This window comes from Cupressus sempervirens, chromosome 7 (assembly GCF_028749045.1).
Source record: "Cupressus sempervirens isolate cs-2001-9-10 chromosome 7, ASM2874904v1, whole genome shotgun sequence".
Taxonomy (NCBI): Eukaryota; Viridiplantae; Streptophyta; class Pinopsida; order Cupressales; family Cupressaceae; genus Cupressus; species Cupressus sempervirens.
The window spans coordinates 846,941,028-846,954,579 of NC_143124.1; the positions used below are offsets into that span (position 1 = coordinate 846,941,028).

The window sequence follows — 13,552 nt, forward strand, 5'->3', positions numbered from 1 at the left end:
TTCTGGACAAGATTGCGTGCATGTTATTTATCATCAGAACCTATTATTCTAGATACCTTCAAAATCAAGTTACGGGTCGTAGACCCTATCCCCATATCCAAACCTACATCCCTTGCTGACTATTTTTAGCCGAGTTATAGTTGTACAGTAAACAATACATTCATGCGCCGTATATCGAAATCAAGCCCCTGTACCAAAATTTCTAACATCTCAGAGTTTATGCAGCATAAGATTATAAAACACTACTTATTATTATAGGGAAGAAAATAATCATGATGAAAGTGAACTGCAATGGTTTAGTTTCCAAGCCTCATCGCACTGATTTCAACCCAGTGTATACAATTTGAACAACAGAGGGTAGGAAAGAGATCTCATTGTCTGCATAACAAACGCAACCCAGAATGCCTCGATCACCAAATTGGCATCTAGCTTAGCCATGTCCTGAATAAACAATCTAAGTCTGGATGCCCTGAACGCCAAATTGGCGTGCGGCTTAGCCATGACCAGAAAAGACAACCTAGACATGTTCTTCCTAAGGTGAATTTATCTTGTATCTACTTAAATTGCCAAATAGAACCTTGAAAGTTTTACCTATAGCACTCCTCGTGTATTTTTAGAAATCTCTCATACAACCGGCGGCATCTCTGAATGTTGTAATGATAATATTAACATTCATTACATTTAAACATTGGCCGGTCTTACCTAGACGTGTAGGCAATTAAGACTAACCCAAACTTGCATATGAGATCTCTTTGGTTATTTAGACATTAAAGTACAAAAAATCATCCAAACAAAATAAAATGTTGGTGGCACTTACCAGTATCTAACAGCCTTGCATCTGGCACAGCGCTTTGTAGCAACACTAAAACAAACAGCACATTTATAATAAGGGCTACTATCCTCCATGCTAGAATTTCCCATGTACTGCTCTTCAAACGTAGAACTCTCCTTTGCTGACATAACCACCAACGTTCTCATGTCCTCCTCCTCTTCTGTACTGCTGTTAGGACTACCCTTCCATTTCAATATAATTATAAGAAAAACCAGCTGAATTACTGCAAAGGTGGCTGAAAAGAAACCCGGTAGATCGATCTTCCAGAATACATGCATTTAATTAAACTGCATTCAGCCTACAGATTTATCTTGATGGGTGTTCGGTATGCATGTACCCAACTGGGAAGAATTCTTGGTAGTTGTGGATATAAGTGTTGAATCCAAAAATGAAAATTCTTGGGATTCGTGGATGTGGGTGTTCAATCTACATCACCAAAACGGGAATTCTGAAGCCAGAAAGCTTGTATGGATCCTCAAATTGAAGTTATGATAACCAGAGTACTTTGACTGGGAATTGTACTCTAAATGATATTGCCTGACTCCGCCAGAACCTTTGGGAAGGCAAAATATGATAAACTCTAGCAATAAGAGAACGGCTGAATAAAAGCTACTAGCCCACTAAAAAACTATTCAGAGTTTGCAAGCTTATAAATTCTTGAAATTATTGATTGCAGGTGAAAAAGCCATGAAAACTGATTAAAATGATAAGAGAATTGAAAGTTATGGAGCCATTATGTAATAAAAGATTTCTGAGCAATTTTGTCGAATACTATAGTGGGTACAGTGCTAGTCAGATCATATGATGCGATTGGAAAGTGTCTCTAAATTCAGTGATGAATTTGCAAACTGGGTTCAGACAAGAATCGCCTCTAAATATAGAGGAGCTTTGGAGATTTTTTTGAATTGTAATATATACCTGTGGTGTGTGGCAAAGAATAATATAAAAGGTTAAAGAGACAAAAAACGTCGGTGGATCTTTGTCTTTTAGGGGATGTGGTGAGGACATATGTCGGTATTATAATGTTCTCAATTTCAGAGTAGTTTAAAAGAACGGCTTTTGAATGTTACGAGGAAGGCCTATCTAGTAAAAGTTCAAGGGTCGGGTACATTTTGAAGAGATTTTGTACCTTGAGGAATCCGAGGGACATTGTTTGAGGTAAATTAGCCTATGTTGGACCTTTGAAAGGTTAAAAATAACTAGGGAGGGAAAATGTTGCATGGCTTTGATCATGGGCGAGTCATGCAATTGACCTCTAACAATTGTGACACTTAAACCATCAACTTATTCAAAAAAGTTGTTTTATATTATTTTTTTGGTCTTTTGTGATGAGATTTTGTAAGAGACTTTTTTTTGATTGTAGAATTTGGTAGTTTCTTTATAAAGTGTATGTGGAAGAAAAAATGTCTTACGATATTATGTGAGTTTGGTAAAGATTGGGCCTCGTGACTTATGTCTATCATAAGAAGTTCTCGCTAATCAAATTAGGCCCCTTGTCATAGGAAACTTTTTTATTATTATGTTGATTTTGTAAGTGATTGATTTGTATTGGGATAATGATAAATATGATAAGGTGATATTTCAAGCTTGCGTGTAGATTAGTAGTATACCTTTTACTTTGAGTGATAGAAGTCCAAGTTAGTAGGATTCTAACTTGTAAGCTCAAAAATCTATTATTTGATTAAAAGTGATATTTTTACTCATGAGTTTGGTTATGAGGTTGAAACTTAAATGAGTATAAAATTTGAAATAGTGTACTTGAGATAAAGTGTATTCTCCTTTATTGAAATGAGGGCCTCATCCATTAAATTATGGTATGACATATTAGCCTAGCAACTCAAAATATCCTTTATCATATCAATTGTTAGACTTAATACATTTGTTTCCTTTATCCAAATGAGGGCCTATGCATTAAATTATGATGTTTAAGCCTAACAACTCAAAATACCTTTTATCACATCAATTGTTAGAGTTAATACATTTATTTATCCATCTAGTTATGAGATAGAAACTAAACCAATATAAAAATCGGAACATGACATTTAAGATGAAATTAAAGCATACCCTTTATTTCAAAGTAGTCTTATCCACCAATTTGTAGAGTGGGCTACACTAAAAATGAACTATTCACTTTACCTTTTAACTTATTGATTGGTACACTTAAATAATGAAAAAATGAATTCCTGTGAATTACTGAACTACAAGATTAATCTTATAAAATATTAATAATTATACCAAAGGCATTCATATGTGAGAAGGATGGGTTAATATTAGGGATGGGTAGTTCACAACATTTTAGAAGCATATAAGATGATTGAACATTGGCTAGTTGTTAGATTTTTTTTGTTATTTTCCCCTCATTTTTTTGTCATTTTCTCTTCTTGGCCATCATAAATATTGGTTCTTTTCAATTTAAGCGAGCATGTAAATGGTATCATCTATAGTTGATTCTATTATTATCTAGCAATCTAGACCTTTGTGTTTTGAGCTCCTATAAATGTTCATCTGCTCTACATTCATCAATCTCACCAAGCCAAAATCTCAAAGCTTTTGATTGTAGTTTTTTGTCGAGCAAGATGTTTTGAGGTTTTATAACAACTGCACAACCTGCATTGCACATTCTTTAATTTGTAGATAAAGGATATAACTCGTGTTTCTTTCATGGTGATTTTAATTCATAGACCAAAACTATGTGTGTCACATCTTGATTATATAATGTATACATTTGAAATCTAGCATAGTCCATTCCTTCTCATTCTTGGCAGACAACTTTGTTTCCTTGCTAGATGGATGGATGATAATCATAATAAATAAGAGATCAAATATTTTTTAGGCATATCTAAGTGACAAGTACTATAAAGGTTCTAATATATTCATTTTATTTAGTGTTATTGTGAACCTATGGACTTTTAGATATTTACCTCTCCCTCTACTTCTAACTCTTTATCTATTTGCCTCTCTTCCTCTCTTGATATATATGTCCCCCTTAATCTCTAGACATGCATCCCTCTCTATATCAATACATCTCTCTCCATCTCTCTTTCTAGACATCTATTTCTAAATTTCATTATCTCTATATCTCAATTTCTTTAGATTTATTCTTCTCTATTTGTCTCTATCTAGCTATCTCATTGTATCTCCATCCCTCTCTACCCCTATACAAATTTGCCTCTCTACCTCTTTATATATCACTTTCTATCTCTATCTGTCTATCCCTCCCTTTTTGTATATTTATCTCTCCCATCTCCATATTTCCCTCTTTTATTTATCTTGTTATCTCCCCCTTTCCTCTCCATATCCCTCTCTTTCTCAATCTCAACCTATTTCTTCATCTCTATATGTATTACCTTATCCCAATAATGTTTTGCACATCTCTTTCCCTTACTGACCTTCTATACATTTTGGTGTCCCGGTACACAACAAAGTGTAATTGTTAGTTAATAATTATCACCTTTGATTTACATCATTTAAAAGAGTCTATCTTACATAAATAATGATGTAAGAAAGATTGACCTTACCTAAATCAATATTACAAATAATAATGAGTAATGATTATTGCTCTAAGTTTGTATTATTTAAGAAGAATGTGTCTTATTTGATGAAAGTTTAATGTGAAGACCATACATTGAACTTTTATTGTTAATTATATATTTTTATAATTTTTATTTGTTATAATTATGTATTTAAGAACTCTTGAATAGTACCTCTCAAATCAAAGTAACATAAAAAAAATTTAATCAACAACATAAAGCTTCAAATCAAAGTAATAATTAAAAATTCAATCAACAATCATAAAGTTGATTTGATTGGTGTGCCTTTAAAGAGAAATCCAATTGATTGGTACAAAATTATATTAATTTGGACCCACATAGATATTGGGGAGCTCATTAAAGTTATATGCAAGAATCAAAGTATCTTCAAATCTGTGAATTCTAATTGAGAATGAAGAGATCATTTTTACTCAAAGCATTTATTATTCACAATTTCATATGTTTAATTATTTTATTTGATGAACATTAGTTTTCTTGTATATTTAAGTTATATATATTGGAAAATATTAATCAATCTAATATATTTTTAAATTGACAGGGTATATGTGGGAACTTTGTTCCCATAAAATTACTTTTTTGACCAAAAAATTATCAGCGTTTCACTGAAAAACTATTAGCTCTTGGCGTTAATTATTTTCTGACTAGTTTTATCTCATTCCAACTTTAACTCTTTTTCTTATCCTACTTATTTAATTTAATTAGCTATTATCTATATTGTTAACTCTTGTTTTTTTTTCTTATTAATTTATTTATCTTCATTTTTAACACTTGTGTTTAATTTATAAATTAATTTATCTATACTTTGAACTCTCTCTTTTTTTCTATTTATTTAGAAAGTTATTTAGTTGTTATCTCCACTTTTAACTCATGTTTTTCTTTCTTTTTATTTATTTTTGCTTTTTAAAATTGATTGAAGTTTTAGTTTTTAAATTATTTTAATTAGTTTAGTTTGTTTTACTTAAAATATTAATATTTAGTTTAGCCAATAGGATATTTGTGGGAGGACTATAGATTTTAATATTTCTCATATTAATTTTTAGAAATTTTTAAAAACAATTCTTGTATTCATATATTCAAGCCATAGACTTTATATTAGTTTAGTATTCAGTTTTTATAATTATTTTTTAAAATTTTAGTTTTTTATTTATTTTTTAAATTAGTTTAGTTGTTCACATTAAATATAATTTTGAGTTTAGCAAATAGGATAAGTGATTAGGATATTTGTATGATTGAAGTTTTAGTTTTAAAATTATTTAAATTTAAACTTTAAATTAGCATTTTTTTATTTAAATATTGATTTTTAGGTTAGCCAATATGATATGATATTTGTGGGAGTAGTTATTTTTTAATATTTCTCATAATAATTTTTCATTAAAAAAATTACGGAGATTGTTTTTAAATGGATTTTTTTTCATACATTTAAGTTGATAGATTTTATATTAGTTTGTTTTTTAAAATGACTTTAATCATAAATTTAAGTTAACATACTTTAAATTAATAAGTAGGAGATATTTTTTCAAAACAAGTTAAAATTTGATATTGTTACTAGGGTTTAACTATGTAGTTTTTGAGTCAAACTCATTGACTCATGTTTAATGAGCAGTGATTTACAAGAATCATTCTCTCATGATAATAAATAGAATGCTTAGCAGTCATTGGATCTAGGTGATGCTCATAGAGGTGAAGCACCAAGACTTCCCTTATTTTAATTTTTAGTTTCTATAATTATTTTAGTTTATATATTTTGCTCCACTTTATACATGTTTTTTTAAAATATTATTTTCTTATTAATTTTTCATAATAAATTTTTATGGGAATATTTTTTAGATGACAACTTACTAGTATATGATAAATTAAATAAATAAATATTATTTATTTAATTTATTACAAAATAAATTTTATTTTACTTCAACTAAACACCTATTGGCTCATCATTGCAAGCACAGAAGCTTGTGACTGTTAGTTATTTTAGTTTTATGGTAGCATGAAAGTCTTATATTCGTTCTAAAATCTAGTTGGAAAAATTTTAACACAAAATTATTGATGTATATATGCTATATTTATATTTAAATAAAAGTTCTTAAAGAATATATATTTAAATGTACCATAATAATGATATAGCCAAGGATTCATCTAAAGTGCTTATCACCTACAAATAAAAATATTAGTCTAACTAAAGAATACAATTCATTACACACATAGATAGTCTAGATAAATTAGTTAGAAATAGAAATAAATTAAATGATTTAAAATATTATAAATAGTTATAATTGAAAAATGCAAAATGATATAAGTAATTAAATAGATACACTTGATTGATTTCCCACACAAATAGAATTCTAAGGTTTTATCATATAACTAATTATATGTTGTGATGGTCAAGAAGAATTGCTAAGACCCGGGATCGGTACAAACAAATGGTCAATCACTCTCAAGAAGAGGAGGATGATACCAACTCTGAGAAGAGTGACAAGAATTTGGGGGACGGTATGGATAAGGGGAAAGAGGAGACAGAAAAAGATGTTGAGAAATGGGATGATATCCTTGATGGTACCTAGGACTTTGAGGCAGACAACACTACTAAGGACCCCTCCCCTGATCTCACACTTGTCTCTGCCACCTTCACCCTGCCTTCCGCTATCAACTAGGAGCACCCCAATATCACCAATGCCTCCCCTGACAGTATTTCCTCCCTGGTTGGTAAAGAGGGCCAAGAGAGCCTAAAGGGCCATGCTAATATTTCTAATGTGCAATTTAAGAAAAATTGCCTAGAGAATCGTAGTAGGACGCTAAAGCTGGAAACCAAGGAGAATGAACCTGTTACCTGCAAGGAGCATAAGGAGTTGATGGACAGGTGCATGGCAGTGGAAGAGGGATTCAACCTTTTCTCCAAGTTCACTCTTAAAGTGATGTACATAGCGGCTACCACTCTTTAGTTGTTCGCTAATAACTCAGAGGAGGAGAACCTTGGAAAGGAGGACACAAAGCTCCTTTAGAGCTTCCTTGCTGATGACTAGGCCAATGTTCTCATGGCTGAAAAGGGAAAGAAAAAGGAGGCTAGTTAATGGCTTTCTGGTTTTTGTTGTTTTTTTGGTATTCTTCTAGTCTCTCCCCATCTACTGTTGATGTTTTTATTTTTAATGTTGAACTTGTTTATGGGCTATAGGTGGTACAATGTGATGACCACCTACATGTAGTTTGTTAACTTAAACTCTATTGAAAGTAGGAATACTAGTAACTTTGTATTTGAGTATTTTGTTTATGATGTTTTTGATATGAACCATTAGGGGGACTATTTGGTTATGTGATGGTTGCTAGCTAGTTTTGTGTTGGTTGCTAGCAGGTTTTTGATGGTTGCTCCACCATTGTTGTAAACGGCTAGCCCCTTAACTTTTGGCTATTTTTTTTAAATCAAAAACTATATGTTGTGATGTGGAGCCTAATCAGACTCAAAGGTTATTTTTTTCCACTTTATTCGATGTGGTTTCCCCTCAGATTACTTCTACGAGGGTTTGGGGGTAGCACCCCCAAGACAGGATCAAGGGGTAGTACCCCCAAGATGGGATCAAGGGGTAGCGCCCCTTGCAAGGCTCTAGGTGAGCCCCACTTGTGCTCCCTATAGCAATACATGGTGTCTGATTGAGGGGCAACACCTGCACTAGGATGATCAAGGGGAGTACCCCCAAAAGCTCAAGTGACTTTATTATTGTGAAAGGCATTTGTGGCTATTTTTTTTTCTATTGGATGACTTATTCTAGCCCTAATGTAAGTGGCAAGAAAGCTTGTATAAAATGATTTAGGGTTAGAGATTTCATAATGTATGATGATATTGTAGCTTCTTGCGATGGTATTGAGCATTATAGATTGTAATCAAGTTGTAATCACTGGATAATAAGAATATTGGACTCATTGTTGGTGGACATAGCCCAAAGATTGGGTGAATCACGTTAAATCTTTGTCTTGTGTTCTCTTCGATGTGATTTATTATTTTCTGATATTGGTTATGTTTGCATGTAATTGTTAATTCTATATCTTTAATTAGGTAACACTATACTGTTGCATATTGCACTTAAGTGAGGGTGCCTAAGCTACATAAGTGTCTATGTAAATCTAGTGCATGTATGTAAACTACAAGTTATGAGGTTGAACTTGTAGAAAATGGGTTATTGAAGATCCACTAATCTCAAGCTTTTGATGTTCAATTATAATTAAGAATTAATAACATTAAAAAAATTATTTAGAGAATACACGAACTATGAGGGTTATTTTCTCCTTGATTAAAATTCTAGACTAATTTAATGACTTTAGAATAAGGATTTAGAATAACAAAAAAGCTCTTAGTAGAACTAGGGTGTTTATGTAGATGTAATTCTATAATAATGTCAACTTAATAATTCATAAATGTTGTATACTACTATTCTCAATGAATCATAAATTGATCCTTAATAGTTTCAAAATGAGTGAAAGGGAAAAAAAATTTATGCACAAAAATATAGTTCACACAAATTCAAGCATAATACTAGCTTGCAATGGCTAAGAGGAGGAAGTTGACAAAGATATATTTGAAATTTTAATTTTGAAAGCACTAGGTTCATGCTCATTCATGCAAAATGACCTAGATCAATTCTACAACCATGGATCAATACAAGGTGATTTATGAGGGATCTAAGGGTCTATATCAACCCCATGGGGATGATTGATAATGGGATTGAAATATGGTGATTACATGGGTTTAATGTAAATGTGTCACTTATAAACTAATTATTCTATTTATAATGTGCTATAATAATAATAAAAAGTATAGAACATGAAGGAAAAGCTTATAAGCATGTTACTTTAAGCCATATTTCATCCCTCACTTGATGTGCATGTTGACTATTAGATGGGTGCATGTAAAAGTTACAAAATAGTCAATTTAGAAATTAAATATTTTATGAACACTTAAAAGGATATGCACCTACTTGTAATATATAAATTATTCTACAATTCACCTATTAATGAAAAATTCATTAAAAGAAAAGATTGTGAAATAAATAGCACCATATGTCATATATTTAAACCACACACTAACTACAACTTGCTTGAAAAAAAATGTCCTTGAAAGAGGAAAAAAGAAGGGTACAAAATTATGCCTTAATGAAAATTGATAAAGATTTGTCCAAGTGAAAACATAAAAGATTCCTCGTAAGAGGATAATATTGGTAAATCTATCTCTAATGTAAAAATGACTATGATTCTAACGCTATAAAAAAATAAGTGACAAAAAGGAACACAAGTGAAATATGTGTCCCTCAACCAACAAATTGCATACGAGTACAAAGAATAAAAGGAATGTAAAATAATATAAAATAATGATAAAGAATGCAAACATGATAAATACAAACATTATATATTAAGCATGTAAAAACATGTGAAAGATAAAATCGTGACATTATGTACAATAAGCGAAAAGTGAAAGATGTCCCTAGTATAGTCAGAAGATGAGATATGAATAATAATAAACTTCAGATGAGTAAAAATAAGCATAAATAAGAAGTAAATGATGTGGGTGTGGCAAGGACCTTAATATGAAAACATGATGAGTATAGTAGATATAGAATCATTAGATATATATGTGATAAGAATCATAACCAAACAAATACAAGATTGAAATATGATAAGGGTCATAAAAAAGTTAAAGGAGGATATAAGCATGGTAAATATGCAAGTAGGAAATAAAAAAGAAAGCAAAAGACATGAAATCAATAAAAAATAAGAATGATATATAGATAATGTAAGAGCCAGATCTTACAATAATGAAATATACTTGATAAATATGTAAACTAAGGATACATAAGGTTTAAAAAAATGTAAGATCATAAGTGGTGAAGATGGAATAAATGAAGATGCAAAACTAACATGGAAAAAAAAGAAATGAAGAAAGGCTTGATATCTATAGAGTGGGAAACATGAAGGGTGACCGCAAGAAGTTCGATCACAATTCTGCGGAAGTCAGATCTGCAGAATTGTACTTCTCAGAAATGGGTACTCAATTTTTAAAAAATTAGGTACCCATTTCTAAAATTATGCTTCAGGCACCCGAGCCAAATTTTTAAAATCGGGTACCCGATATTCAAAACAAATCGGGTGCCCGAGCCGCTTAAGTATCGAGCGCACGCCTTTTTAAGAATCGGGTACCCAAGTTTTAAAAAATCGGGTACCCAATTGCTTAGAAATCGGGTACCCGATTTGTAAAAGTTTATATAAGCGCTTTTTTGGCATTTTTGAGGTCATTTTCATGACCTCAAAAATGAGAGCCCGTTTGTCAGCCCTACCGACTACCCCCTTGCTGCTAGTTTTCGATACACAGGTATTTTAATATGTTTTATACTATTTTACTTTATTTTTTTCAATTTTCAATTTAATATGTATGTTAATTTATTGTTTTTTCACTTTTAATATGTACGTAAAATTGTAAATTTACATTGTTAATGAACTTAAATGTTTAAATTTTTGTATTTGTTAATTAAAATATAGTTTCGTAAATGTTTATTTAAAAAATTATTATTTTAGATGTTTTCAAATGTATTTAATTTATGTATTTATTACAATGTTGAATGATTAGATTAGATGTAAATTTATTGTTTAAACATGTAATTTTACAAATAAATATAACCTCGACCTAAATTCATTGTTTAAACTATAATCTCGACCTAACCATATAAATAAAACCCTAAACATATATAAAATACTTAATCACATAATAGCCCGCCAAGGGATCCAAACAAAAAACTTATAGTATTTAAAATGATTTTACTTAAATTGTATTGTACTTTGTTTCATGGATCAAAAATGGATGATGTAAACTATTTTATAAATGTATATTCTTTCAGCCTTTCATACCCTGTGACATGTACAGTGGATGATTGTGCATTCCGAATTAATTTGCCAAGTGGCATTTGGAACAAATGTATATAAATTATTTAAATGGATTGAACTGAGTAGTTAATATGAACTTTCATGTGGATGTGTTATTTATTTTACTTTTAGTAGTTTATAATTATTCAAAAATGAAATGTAAATGTGCTCATTAAGGAATGCAATCTCTTATGTTTTTTTATAAATGGAAATTATTGTATGTATGTTATTGCTTGCTTAGTAAAACTTTTGATTAGTTCTTTGGATCCCTTGGCTGGGCGTCATTTAGGATTAGTTCTATAATGTCAATTTGTATTGAATTTAACTCTAATCATAACCCTTACTATCATCTTAACCTTAATCTTAATTTTCTAAAACCTACACCAGGTAATATATAAATAATTAAATAACTTTCCTATCTTACCTTGAGTACTAATTTTATAAATGTCAAACCCTAAGATTGAAAGGTAACCCTGACCCTTAACTAATTAATATTATACTTATAAACCAAATTGAATTAAACCATGATCATAAACCTAATTATATATCCCAACTTAAGAATAGAAACCTGGAATTTAACCTTAAAAATCCTTTCCCCAACCATTAACCAAATTGAGCCATTACCCTAGAAGATTGAACCAAGTTAAACGTTGACCTTAAGACTAAACCAAATCACCCTAAACTAGAACTGAATAATATATTGAACACTTCAAAACAAAATTCAAACCTAACTTTTTTGAATTAATGTTGGTTTTTAATCTAAAAGCTCTAACTATAATTCTATATCTAAAACCAAATTTAGTACTTTAAAACTTAATTCAATTTATTAACTCTTGTCCTAATTGAAACCTAAGCATGTAAACCTAATCAAACAATACAAACCAAATTGAACCCTAATCCTAAAACTAATTAAACATTGATATCAAGGTCTCAAAATGATACATCATAAAAAAATTAGAAGAGACTTGAACGAATTAGGCATCTAATTAAGTAACCCTCCCTGACCATCAAGAGGTGGAGGTGTCCACATCAGTGCGAGTAGGAGCCCGGACTAGACCCTTGGATGGGTAGCCTAAATGTTTATTACCTTTGCAGAATGGAAGGCCACATAACAAAATATTGCCTTATTCTATAAAAAGAAACACCCACCCCCTAGTGATATATATAGTAAGATCTTTTTCCTAATTTTACTTTCAATTTTTTTGGCTAGAAGACGATGATAGTTCAAAATGATTTAGAAGATAGGGATAAAATGAGAACCATCATTCCTAGAATGAAGATGCATTATTCCAAGTGATAAACCCATTTCTATCATAAATCAACTCCTCCATCCAAAAAATTAGTAATGAGAAATCCCTACATCAAGTAATTAATGAAGGGCTCATAAAATTGATCAAGTGATCAACAGAGGGCTCATAAAATCCCTAGATCAAGTAATCAATTGATCCCCAAGGGGAGATAAGAATCTCATTAAAAATTAGAGACAGGACACTCCTAAATGTGTATCATAGAAAATAATTATTGCCAAGGTCTTAGCCTCTAGACTAGAAGATATCCTACCCAAGATCATTAACCCTACACAAAAGTGTTTTGTTAAGGATATTTATGCATATTGGAGAACTTGATAACCTATTGGAAGACTTTGGATTGAGAAACATTTCTAGGATAGAGTGTAGGCATGCTCAAGTAATTGATTATGAAAATGTCTACAAAAGGGTGGAATGGAGTTTCACTATGATGATGTTGCAAGCCCTCCATCCAATATTAAATGTCAAATGGTGTCCTCTCTTATGATTGGTGTCAAGGTTTTAGTAAAGAAATTAATGGGGTTAGATCATAATTTTTAGGATTCTCTAGATCAATTATGAAAGGGTGTCCTCTTGCATCCTCTTTATTTTTTATTGTTGAACATTGACTCATTACATTATCTCCTTAGAGATAACCAGTTGTCTCTAAAAGTTAGAGGATCTACTCTCCAAATAATTAATAAGTATCTAATGTACATAGTTTGTTGATAATATATTTGTATTCTTTTTAAGCTAGAAGAGTGCAACATGAGTCATTTAATGATCAAATTGGACCTCTTTTCTTTGTATCGGGTAGTAAGATTTATGTCTCTACATCTATCTTATTGGGGCTAAATCTTGAGTCCCCTACCTTGTGTAGTAAATATGGTATTGGATGGAGATTCCATAATTAAGTGGTTAGGTACCTGGGGATTCCATTTGTAGTAAACCCTAACATATAAATGAAATGTGTCTTTATATCAACA

General features: G+C 30.9%; 1 protein-coding gene across 2 annotated transcripts in view; it reads right to left on the reverse strand.

Annotated features, from left to right (window-relative positions):
* LOC149550072 (ubiquitin carboxyl-terminal hydrolase 17-like) overlaps nucleotides 1-1,711 on the reverse strand; it is a 31,598-nt gene extending 29,887 nt beyond the window's left edge. Inside the window, exon 1 of one of the 2 annotated variants that reach the window (XM_089793215.1) lies at nucleotides 818-1,711. Coding sequence is in view for 1 of the 2 variants with exons in the window: in XM_089793214.1 (XP_089649340.1) it covers nucleotides 818-1,110 (293 nt within the window). In the remaining variant the exon portion in view is untranslated. The remainder of the gene's footprint in view (nucleotides 1-817) is intronic. The other variant, XM_089793214.1, reaches the window with a different exon arrangement.
* Between the last annotated feature and the right edge of the window lie 11,841 nt (nucleotides 1,712-13,552).